General features: G+C 41.3%; 1 protein-coding gene across 1 annotated transcript; it reads left to right on the top strand.

The window, feature by feature from the left end:
• Positions 1 to 9,509: 9,509 nt before the first annotated feature.
• LOC122742976 (splicing factor 1-like) lies at positions 9,510 to 10,970 on the top strand (the record flags this gene model as incomplete). Its single annotated transcript, XM_043987589.1, has 1 exon — positions 9,510 to 10,970. A coding segment is annotated over exon 1 (1,461 nt), but the record flags the coding sequence as incomplete, so codon positions are not given.
• Between the last annotated feature and the right edge of the window lie 1,022 nt (positions 10,971 to 11,992).

Here is an 11,992-nt window from a genome sequence, read left to right as displayed (position 1 = left end):
TTTGTAATCTATTCAGGAACATCCTGCTGCGGTTTCATGCTCTCCTGCAGGCTGGAACTCAAAGCTATCTTAGCCTTTTCCCAAGCTAGCAATTTATGGTTCACCAGCCTCATTCTCTGTTCCAAGTGACTTCTGGGGAGATGGAATTGGTCCCAGCTCTTTTCCTTAGTCTTAGTGGAGTGCCACACAGTCACATGTTCCCCAGGTCCTTCCTAAGTTCCTTCTGTTCTTCTGTGCTCTGTCTGAGTTCTGTTGCGGCACACAGTGCCCCTGTGCTGCAGTGCTACAGTCTAAACCTAAATGAGTTTCTGCTCTTTGGATTTAAACTGCACTGGGAGGAGGAAATGGTAGTGTTATGTTCTGTTGCAAGCTGTTGTTGGTAGGCTTATGAAGTTCTGCTGTTGGAGTGTGGTGCAGAGTGGGGAAGGGAGTGCTGAGTGAGCTCATTAGTAGCTAGGTATTAATTAGCTTTCTTGGTTGTTAGTTCATTGAATTGTTACCGACTCTGTGGGGTTTTTTGGTATCCTAGACCCAAGTTTCTTAAACTGTGGGTCACTACCCCATATGAGGTCAAGTAACTGAAAGTGGGGGTTGCAAATTTGGCAATAGTAAAAGGTTATGTATACCTATTTTATATGCCTATATACCCAGCATTGTGTAAAAATTTCTCAAGAGAAAAGAGGTCGAGAGTGAAAAAAAATTGAAGAAGCTCTGTCCTAGACCATGAAGATGGCTGGGATTACTTTATCTCTCACACATTATTCCTATTTTGGAGAAATTTGAGAGGTCACAAGTTTCAGAATAAATGTCTAATTCTCCAACCAGTTGGTTATTTTTTGTTTTTGGGGGGCAGGGCAATGAGGGTTAAGTGACTTGCCCAGAGTCACAAAGCTAGTATGTGTCAAGTGTCTGGGTTGGGATTTGAACTCAGGTCCTCCTGAATCCAGAGCCAGTACTTTATCCACTGTGCTACCTAGCTTCCCCCAGTTAGTTTTTTAACCTGAAGATACTGATTCTGTCTGACTTTATCACTGAATCCCCATCTCTTGTCCTTCTTCAGAAGAATAGAATGAGATGCTTTGTAAAGGCTTTGCTAAAATCTAGATAAAGTATATCCACAGCATTTCCCTCATCTGCTAAGTTAGTAATCCAGTCAAAAAAGGAATGTGGTTGGTTAGTCAGGCATTTCCCAATTATGATGAAGTTGTGATATCTCTTTGTAATCACTGCTCCCCTTTCCCAGGGTTCAACAACGATCTTTTCCATGATCCCTGTTTTAGATTTTCTCTAGGAAGTTTGCAGACTCTATTTTCTTCCATTTGTGAAAATCAACGATACAGATCCTTTTCTAATGTTACAATGCCTCTTCTATTTTTTATAATATTTCAAGTATCATTAACTGTAACTCAACAACCACACCTGCCAGTTCTTTAAGTTCCCAGATGATTTGAATTCATCAAGGACAGCTCTACATTTTCTCAATCTCCTCATCCATCTTGGGTATCAATTCTGGCAAGATTTTTTTTCTGTCATTTCTAGTACAAAATTCATTCTCCTTAGCAGAGAGAGAGAGAGAGAGAGAGAGAGAGAGAGAGAGAGAGAGAGAGAGAGAGAGAGAGAGAGAGAGAGAGAGAAACAAAGTTAGTTGAGAAACTCAATTCTCTTTGTCATCAGTTATAATTATACTGTCCACCTTATGCAAAGGTATTAATTCTTTTTAATCCTCCTTTTTCCCCCCTCAGTTTAGTACACTATTCTTATAGGACAGCAACTCATATTCATTTTCTATTGCCTTCCTTGCTTCCATTGTCTATACATTTAAGATTTAAAGTTGATGAGTTCTCAGTACAGTCACATCATTTCTTCAGACAAATACTATTTTTTCTTTTTTATTCCTCTGGTCTGTAGTGTATTCCAGTTACAATATTACTTCTGTTCTTCTTTCTTTTGACCTTTACCCAAATACTCTTTGTCATTCTTCCTTCTTCTGGTTCCTATATTTTCTTACATGAATATACCATCTTAATTTAAAATATTACTTCATCCCTTTCATTAGGGCTTCTAGTTCCTTTTGTTTGTTGCCTAAACCTTGGGTATTTGTGTATAGACATTTTGGGTTGGAGATTTTACTACTGGCTTATTTCTTGTGTTTTGTCTCTTCTGACTTTCTAGATAGCTATTTTTTAAAATATTTGTGGGGTAGCTAGGTGGCACAGTGGATAAAGCACCAGCCCTGGATTCAGGAGTACCTGAGTTCAAATCCCAACCCAGACACTTGACACTTACTAGCTGTGTGACCCTGGGCAAGTCACTTAACCCTCATTGCCCCACCAAAAAAAAAAAAAGCAGAAAGAAAAAATATTTGTGAATGTTTTCTATAGTGTCTAACTTGGGGGTATAAGTGGTCTTCTCAATCCTGTGTCCTTCTTAGTTTAAAGGTCTTCTGATTAGATTTGCAAAATATCCAAAAAATCCATTCTTTATTAGGTATACTCACATCTCTACCCAAGAATCTGTCAACTGCATATTCAAGTAGTGATCCAGAAAGCCAAACCCCATTCTCAGATATCACCTTCTTAGTCAGTTGTTCAATTCCTAAATTACTGTATATCTTCTGAATCTCTCCTTTCATAGGGCAACAGAGAGAAAACAATGTAGCCCTCTAGTTTTCAGTTTCTTGCCTGAGATTTTATACTCATTGACAATACTTTTTGGGTTCCATTTGGTAAAATCATTTGCAGCCATATGAATAATCATAAATAGATAGTTGGCATTCATGCTAAGTCTTGAAAAGTTCTCTTTCATATTTTGGATATCTTCTCCAGGAAGAAAATAGATCTCTCTATTATTAGAAGTCTAATAGTACCTGCCTCAGTAGTTCTGAACAAGGAAGAACCAACTAACTAACCCTTCTCTTCTTTCTCTGTGCATTAATTGATAATGTGGAGATAATGTTCATGACTGATATATTCTGTCACCCTACCATGTCATTCTTGGGAGGACAAGCAACTTCTCCTTCTTCAGAACATCTACCTTGACAGGAAGAGCCTCAAATCTGTATTTAAGCTCTAAAGTACAACTTTCCTCCCCTTTCCCTTTCTCCTCTGTGGAAGACTCAACTATCCTCCTCCACCTCAAATCTCTTTCTTTACTATAGTTTGCTCCTGGAATACTTCATTCTCCCTAACAGTTTGAAGTATGAAGAGGTGTTCATTCCCTTCTCTAGTCTTTTCACCTTTTCCTGAAGGTAGACCACCCTATGCTCAGGACACAGATAATAATAACAACTGTGGAAGAGATACAAACATCACACATTTGATATAAGGCACTGAACAATTTCTCACTTCTTTCCATAATAGTTGTACACCTCATTACAAAATACCTGTTTAAAACTCTGCATAGATAACCCCAGTCAAATTCCATTCTTTTATCTCAAATAGCCAAACAAACCTTTCTTTTATAAGTAAAACTGCCTTCTGTTTCACCAGTTTGATTAACCATTCTTCATTTGCTTAACAGTATAATTATTCCACTCAGCTTTTCTTGTTTACCATGCTTTATCTTGGCAACTGCTTCCAGTCTAGTCCCTAATTCTTCTTGAGCCTCCTTAATCCCTTTCTAGCCTCCTTATTTGGCTTTGATCCCCCTTTTCTTATCATCTGAAAGTAGAATGTGAACTAGCATGTTAGAGATTGTTCTTCAAATTTTCCTTAATTTTCTACTGATTGCAAAATTTGTCCTCTCCAAATTCAACCTCTAGCTTCTTTTAATTAACTGAACTCTTCGCTATAAATCTGACAGGTACATTTTTCTATCTTCCCCTAATTACTTAAGATACCACCTTTTACATTTAAATAATTTCTCCTACATAATTTTTTCTTCTTATGCATTTCAGTATTGCTCTCTTTTCTTGCTTTGTTTTTATATCCCAAACCAAATAGTTCTGAAGAGTACCAATTTGTAATATTGTTGAAGGCTATTATTTTATCCTTTTGCATAATTACTTTGTAATTTTACCCAAGTTAGATTCTCTTTGGTTCATATCTGCCCTTAGGGCTAATAATAATTTGACATTTATCACATCTTTGCTCATCCCTTACTTCCCCTAAATTTTTAGAAACAATTTTTATGTATTTCATTAATTATTTCCCAATTACATGTAAATGAATTTTGGGGGGGAGGGGGGAGGCAATTGGAGTTAAGTGACTTGCCCAGGGTCACACAGCTAGTAAGTGTCAAGTGTCTGAGGTCAGATTTGAACTCAGGTCCTCCTGAATCCAGGGCTGGTGCTCTATCCACTGTGTCACCTAGCTGCCCCTCATGTAAATGAATTTTAACAACCATTTAAATTTATTTATTTATTTTAATTTAATTTATGGAATGAAACAAGTGTTTTCATAACATAATATAATAAAAGGATAATTACACACGAAACTACAAGTCTGTAATGTATAACTTGTTATTTCTTTTAAACATATAATAAAGTTATCCTGTAAATTTCTTTTTTTCCATTTGCCCTCCTCACCCTCCCCCCTACCATGGGTACCATCAGATGCAAATATGTATATTTGTATTGAATCAATCTATGCATACTTCTATTTATCAGATCTTTCTCTGGACACAGATAGCATTTTCCTTCATATGTCCTTTGAAGTTAATTTAGTTATTTATATTAGTCAAAACGACTTATTTACTCATAGTTGTTCTTAAAACAATACTACTGTTACTGTATACAACATTCTGTTGGTGCTGCTCATTTCACTCTTCATTATTTCATGCAAGTCTATTCAGGTTTTTCTAAGATCATTGAACTCATCATTTCTTATATCACAGTAGTATTCCATCACAATTGTATATCACAACTTATTCAGTCATTCCCCAATTGATGGGCATCCCTGCAGTTCCCAGTTCTTTACTACCACAAAGACAGCACTATAAATATTAATTAATTGATTGATCATCCCTCCCTTTTTCTTATCTCCTTTCCCTCCCACTTTCCTGTTCCACAAGACAGATTTCTTTGTGTGTGTTATTTTTATTATCATGACTATGTATGATTACACATTTGCAGTTGTGAAAAACATATTTCCATATTAGTCATGTAGTAAAAGAAAACATAGACCAAAAAAAGAAAAGAAAAGAAAATAGCCTTTGATCTACATTCAGCCTCCATCAGTTCTTTCTCTGGAGGTGGATATCTTTTTTTTCTATCATATGTCCCTCAGAATTGCCTGGATCATTGTATTGCTGAGAATAGCGAAATCATTTACAGTTGATCATCATACAATATTACTATTGCTGTGTACACTGTTTTCCTGGTTCTGCTTACTTAATTTTGTATCAATTCATATGAGTCTTTCCAGTTTTTTCTGAAAGCATCCTGATCATCATTTCTTATACTACAATAGTATTCCAGGTAATATAGATTTCTATTACCAATTGAGTATATAGATATACTTTTCCTTTTTAAAACAATTTCGATGGGATGAGATTTAAGCATTGCTGCCCTGCCCCATTTTCACCTTCACTGTGAAAGTTCTTCCTTGTGTGCCTCTTTTATGTGTGATGGTTTCCCCCATTCTTCCTCTCCCTTTTCCTTTCTTCCTGGGGATCTTTCTTTCTCACCTACCCATTTTTTTTTTACATCATCCCAACATGATCAGTATGCTCCTACACTTTCTTTTTATCTAGAATCCTTCTTACTGCTGTGTCATTTAAAATCTAAATGTGTGGTCACCTTAAATTAGAAATTTTAACACCAGTCTTTGGGCATTAAGCATTTATTAAAGCATACCAGGTATTAGAAAAAAGAGAACACATGGAATTAAGAAAAGGCCTATCAAGCCTAGAGTTCCAGCCTGGTTTGGTTCTTCCTCAAGTACTCCACCACGAGCCTGCTTCAATCATGAACTCCCCAGCAAACTGATTGTGGGAGGTTTTTATAGGTCTGGAACATGGGCGATCCTTACACACTGCTTCAGGCTGTCATCAAAATCCATTGGTCACTGGACTTGAAGGTGGTCTCAAGTTAAATTCAAAGTCTAGCTTCTGAGAACAATACCTTCTTAAGGGCTAGCCAGGTGTGCTTACAATCTAGTTAACTTGAAGTAGGCTAATCAGCAGTCAATCACTCACTTAATTCAATCAGTTTAGAGTTCTTTCCAGGTGGGCCTTTAAGTATCTACTAAATCCCATTATTTTATCATACTGCCCTAACAACGATAAGGTTCTTAAAAGATACATGCATCATTTTCCTATTTAAAAATGTAAATAGTTTAAATTTCTTGAGTCCCATATGATTTTTTTTTCCTGTTTATCGTTTTATTTCTCTCGAATCTTGTATTTCAAAGTCAAATGATCCATTCAGTTCTGGTCTTTTCATCAGGAATGCTTCAAAGTCCTCTATTTCATTAAAAATCCATTTTTCCCTTGAAGAATTATTCCCAGTTTTGCTGAGCAGGTTATTCTTGGTTGTAATCCTAGCACTTTTGCCTTCCAGAATGTCATATTCCTAGCTTTTCACTCTTTTAACATGGCAGCTGCTAAATATTGTGTGATTCATAGTATTTGAATGATTTGTTTATGTTTGCTTGAAGTATTTTCTCCTTGACCTGAGAACTCTGGAATTTGGTTATTACTGGGTGTTATAATTTTGGGAACTTTTAAAGAGATGATCAATGGATTCTTTCAATTTCTATTTTGCTCTCTGAATCTAGCATATCAAAGCAATTTTCCTTGATAATTTCTTGAAATATGATGCTTATGTTCTTTTTTCTAACAATCACAGTTTTTATGTAGTCCAATAATTCTTTTTTTTTTTTTTTTTAGTGAGGCAGTTGGGGTTAAGTGACTTGCCCAGGGTCACACAGCTAGTAAGTGTTAAGTGTCTGAGGGCGGATTTGAACTCAGGTCCTCCTGAATCCAGGGCCGGTGCTCTATCCACTGTGCCATCTAGCTGCCCCCAATAATTCTTTTATTACCTCTCCTTGATCTACTCCAAGTCAGTTGTTTTCCCAGTATATATTTCACATTTTCTTGTATATTTTCAGTCTTTTGACTTTGTTATTGTTTGTTTGTTCTTGATGTCATTGTTAGCTTCCACTTGCCCAATTTGAGTTTTTACAGTTATTTACTTGACCAATTCTGTTTTTCAATGTGTTCTTTTCTTCAGTATTTTTTGGGCTGCTTTTATCAAACTGTTAATTGTCTTTTCATAATTTTATTCCTTTGTTTTCATTTCTTTATCTATTTTATCCTCTCTACCACTCTTATTTGAGTTTTTAAATCATGTTAATAATTCCAGAAACTCTTATTGGACTTGTGTCCAATTCACTTTTTTTTTCTTTCAATGTTTTGCTTATAGCCATTTTGACTTTATTGTCTTCTGAGTTTGTGTCTTGATCTTTCCGTTCACTGTAGCTGATTTTTATGTTCATGTTCTTTTTGTTGTTCCTTGCTTGCTCATTTTTCTATGCTATTACTTGATTTAGAACTCTGTATTAATATTGGAGTCTTCCTGGTGTGAGATGAGTCAGGACTCTATTTTCAGGCTTTTTTGCACCATTATTTTCAGAATTAGTTCTGGATGGTAGGAAGTTTTCAGTGCTTCCAAGATGGTGTGATCTGAGGAAAGATGTGATCACTGCCTTCTTATTCTATACTCTGGTTTTTACCCAGGAAGGGCCCCTGATCTCTTGGGACTGCAATCATTAATACTCTTCAGGGCCCCTCCTTCCTTGGAACCAAAAGTGATACTGACCCTCAAGGTCCCTGATTGCCTGGAGCCAGCAGTGATATTGCCCCTCAGGACTTCAACCCCCTCTTAACTGAAAATGCTTCTCTCTGCCCTTGAACTATGACCCAGAAATAGGTTAGACAATGGAGTTGCTGTAACAGCATCTGGTCCTACATCCAGTGCTAGGCTAGGGGTACCCTATAATGTATTTCTGACCAGTTTCCAAGTCCCCTTACCATCTCAACCTTGAGAGCTCCCAAAACTGCTGCTGCTTCTGTTACCATGACTTAGTCCCACCACTAGTGTTTCATTCATGTGGGCCCTAAGCCAGCTTCCTTTTTTGTGTCACAGATTGTAAGTAAATAATGGGCTTTGCCAATGCCCAAAGGCCCCATCTTGGATTGATTGAATTAAGATTGATTGGATTGGGGGCAGCTAGGTGGCTCAGTGGATGGAGCACTGGCCCTGGAGTCAGGAGTACCTGAGTTCAAATCCAGCCTCAGACACTTAATACTTACTAGCTATGTGACCCTGGGAAAGTCACTTAACCCCAATTGCCTCACTAAAAAAAAAATCCAATAACAACAAAAAAAAGACTGATTGGATTGACTTGACTTCACTGATTAACTCACTTAAAGTTAATTCAATTAAAACCACACCTTCCTGGCCCTCAAAAAAGGTGTGTTCTCAGAAGGTGTGAACTCTGACCTCAACATGGGACCACCCTCAAGTCCTGTGAACCAATAGATTTGGTTGGTGCTAGTCAATTAGCCTGAAGCAGTGTGTAAGGACCTCCTCTCCTCCCAACCCATAAAAAGCTTCTACACACAGTTACTTGGCAGTTCATGTCTCCAACAGTCTCCTGGAGGAAGACTTGGGAGAAGAACCAGGCCAGGTTGAACTCTTATCTCTTTTCTAGGGTAGATAGGTTTCTTAACTTTCTGAACTCTATGTGTTCTCTCTTTACTCTTTAATAAATGCTTAATGCTCAAAAACTAAAGCTTCTAATTTATAAGTAAACCCTAGCTAGTTTTCCCTATACTGGGGACAGGAATAAGGTGACCACACATTTAGTTTTACTCATCACAAGATCTTTCTCTCACCTCCTATGTTGACTTGACCTAGAAGAATGTCATACTGACTCTATTGGCTCTGCCACCCAAGAATTCTAGCTGGGGTATTATTTTAAAGTTGTTTGGAGGAGAAAGTTGGAAGAGTCCTGGCACTTGAATCAGGTGAAAATAATCTATCAATAATAAACTTTAGGGGCAGCTAGGTGGTGCAGTGGATAGAGCACTGGCCCTAGAGTCAGGAGGATCTGAGTTCAAATCTAATCTCAGACACTTAACACTTACTAGCTGTGTGACCCTAGGCAAGGCACTTAACACCAATTGCCTCGCCAAAACAAACAAACAAACAAAAAATAATAAACTTTAGTCTTAGTATACTAGAAGAGGGTTCAAATAAATAAAAGAAATTTGGTTCTGTTCTAGGGGTCATCTATTAATTACCAAGCAAGGTGGTCGTATTAGCTGCCGCCCGGGATGTGAGAGGAAGGAGCTACTGCTCGCACCACAGACTTGGAGCGGTCCTCTCCGATTGGCTTGGACGAGGCTCAACGCCTGCGCCCCGCCCCCCGAAGGTTCATAAAGCCCAAGGCCGAGTGGCTGGCGCAGAGCTGCCTTCCTAGCCCCAGTCCCAGTCCCAGTCCCAGCCACAGCCACAGCCCCAGCCCCAGCCACAACCAAAACTGGAGCCGATCCCTGGGGGCACCATGGCAACCGGAGCGAATGCCAAGCTGTTGGGTTTCCCAAATAAGAAGCGGAAGAGGAGCCGATGGAACCAGGATACCATGGAACAGAAGACGGTGATCCCGGGAATGCCCACTGTCATCCCTCCTGGGCTTACAAGGGAACAAGAAAGAGCTTATATAGTGCAACTGCAGATAGAAGACCTGACTCGCAAACTGCGAACAGGAAACCTGGGCATCCCCCCTAACCCTGAGGACAGGTCCCCTTCCCCTGAGCCCATTTACAATAGCGAGGGGAAGCGACTCAACACCAGGGAATTTCGGACCCGGAAGAAGCTGGAGGAAGAAAGACACGACTTCATCACTGAGATGGTGGCGCTCAACCCTGACTTCAAACCACCTGCAGATTACAAACCTCCAGCAACCCGGGTAAGCGACAAGGTGATGATACCACAAGATGATTATCCAGAAATCAACTTTGTAGGACTTCTCATTGGGCCCAGGGGCAACACCTTGAAGAATATTGAGAAGGAATGCAAAGCCAAGATTATGATCCGGGGGAAAGGGTCCGTGAAGGAAGGCAAGGTTGGGCGCAAGGATGGCCAGATGCTGTCGGGGGAGCATGAACCCCTCCATGCCCTAGTTACTGCCAATACCATGGAAAATGTCAAAAAGGCAGTAGAGGAGATCCGAAACATTCTGAAGCAGAGCATTGAAACCCCAGAGGACCAGAATGACTTAAGGAAGATGCAACTTCGAGAGTTAGCTCGCTTGAATGGCACTTCCCGGGAGGATGACAACAGGATTTTAAGACCATGGCAGAGTTCCGAGACCCGCAGCATCACCAATACCACTGTCTGCACCAAATGTGGAGGAGCCGGGCACATTGCTTCAGATTGCAAATTTCAAAGGCCTGCTGACCCACAGTCAGCCCAGGACAAAGCCCGCATGGATAAAGAATACCTGTCCCTCATGGCGGAGTTGGATGAAGCTCCTGTGTCAGCTTCGGCTGGCTCTACCTCTGGGCCTGCCACCACACCCTTGGCCTGCGCGCCTCGACCTGCTGCCCCTGCCAACAACCCGCCGCTGCCTTTTCTCATGTCCACTACTCAGAGTCCCCCGCCGTGGGTGAACTCAGGACCTTCAGAGAATCGTCCATACCATGGAATGCGTGGCGGAGGACCTGAGGGCCCTGGCCTTGGAGGTGGACCTCACAACTTTCCCCATCCACTGCCCATCCTGACGGGTGGGCATGGTGGTCATCCTATGCCCCCACCCCTTTGGATGCAGCCGCCACCGATGAACCAGGGGCCCCACCCACCTGGGCATCACGGCCCTCCTCCAATGGATCAGTACCTGGGAAGTACGCCTGTGGGCTCTGGGGTCTATCGCCTACATCAAGGAAAAGGTATGATGCCGCCTCCGCATATGGGCATGATGATGATGCCGCCGCCGCCGCCGCCGCCACCACCACCACCGCCGCCGCCACCACCACCACCACCGCCACCACCACCACCACCACCACCACCAACTCCCAGTGGGCAGCCCCCATCGCCTTCCTCTGGTCCTCTTCCCCCATGGCAGCAGCAGCAGCATCTTCTGCCTCCCCCTCCTCCCAGCAGCAGTATGGCTTCCAGTACCCCCTGGCCATGGGTCCTCCTCCCTGAGGAGGTGGCCCACGCAATGCAAGTGGGAACTTTCCCTGCGCATTGGTGACCCTTCCAGGGAGACAGCCTCAGCAGCGCCCCTGGTGGACTGGATGGTTAGGCCTGACTTATTTTTGTGTAAGGAACACCCGCTGGCTCCATATCTTGAATTTTTTATTAATTTGTTTTTCTTTTCCTTCCGATTTCCTTTTGTCATGGGGCCCAGGGGACCCCAGAAGTTTTCTGGGGCACATCAAGGAATCTTCTCCTTGAGAAACTAAACCAGAGGACAGATTCGCCTAGAGAGATAAGTGGAACCAGTTTGGACTGAGCTAGCTTCTGGACCTCCACCCTTCATCCTGCTCTCCCTTAGCCCTGGGGAGATAAGTTTGGGTGTGGCTGCTGCCTTTGTGTCCTGAAGAGAGAGATGGCTTGAGAGATCTATGGCCATCCCTCACCCAATTCTTCCAGTCACTATCAGTAGGGGATGGTCCTCCACCCCTCACTAAAGGAACTTTCCACAGTCAGATGCCTCCCCCCATCAGTCCTTTATAAAAGTACCTGCCAGTCTCCTGCTCAAGGAGATTGGTATCTCGGAGCCACGTGCTTTGTGCCATGCCTCTCCCCAGGAGAAGTCCAAGGATTTCTCTTGGTTTCCCTTCCCTTTGCTTCCCTTCCTCAGCCCCCAAAATAAACTACTATCTTATTCTAACTGCTTTTGTGTGCAAGAGGGTGTAATTATTTATTTGTATGTTTTTTTGTTTTTGCAGGGCAATGAGGGTTAAGTGACTTGCCCAGGGTCACACAGCTAGTGTCAAGTGTCTGAGGCCAGATTTGAACTCAGGTACTCCTGAATCCAGG

The sequence above is a fragment of the Dromiciops gliroides genome, chromosome 2 (genome assembly GCF_019393635.1).
Source record: "Dromiciops gliroides isolate mDroGli1 chromosome 2, mDroGli1.pri, whole genome shotgun sequence".
Taxonomy (NCBI): domain Eukaryota; kingdom Metazoa; phylum Chordata; class Mammalia; order Microbiotheria; family Microbiotheriidae; genus Dromiciops; species Dromiciops gliroides.
The sequence above is the reverse complement of the archived record's forward strand: the minus strand, read 5'-3'. Positions and strand labels throughout refer to the sequence as shown.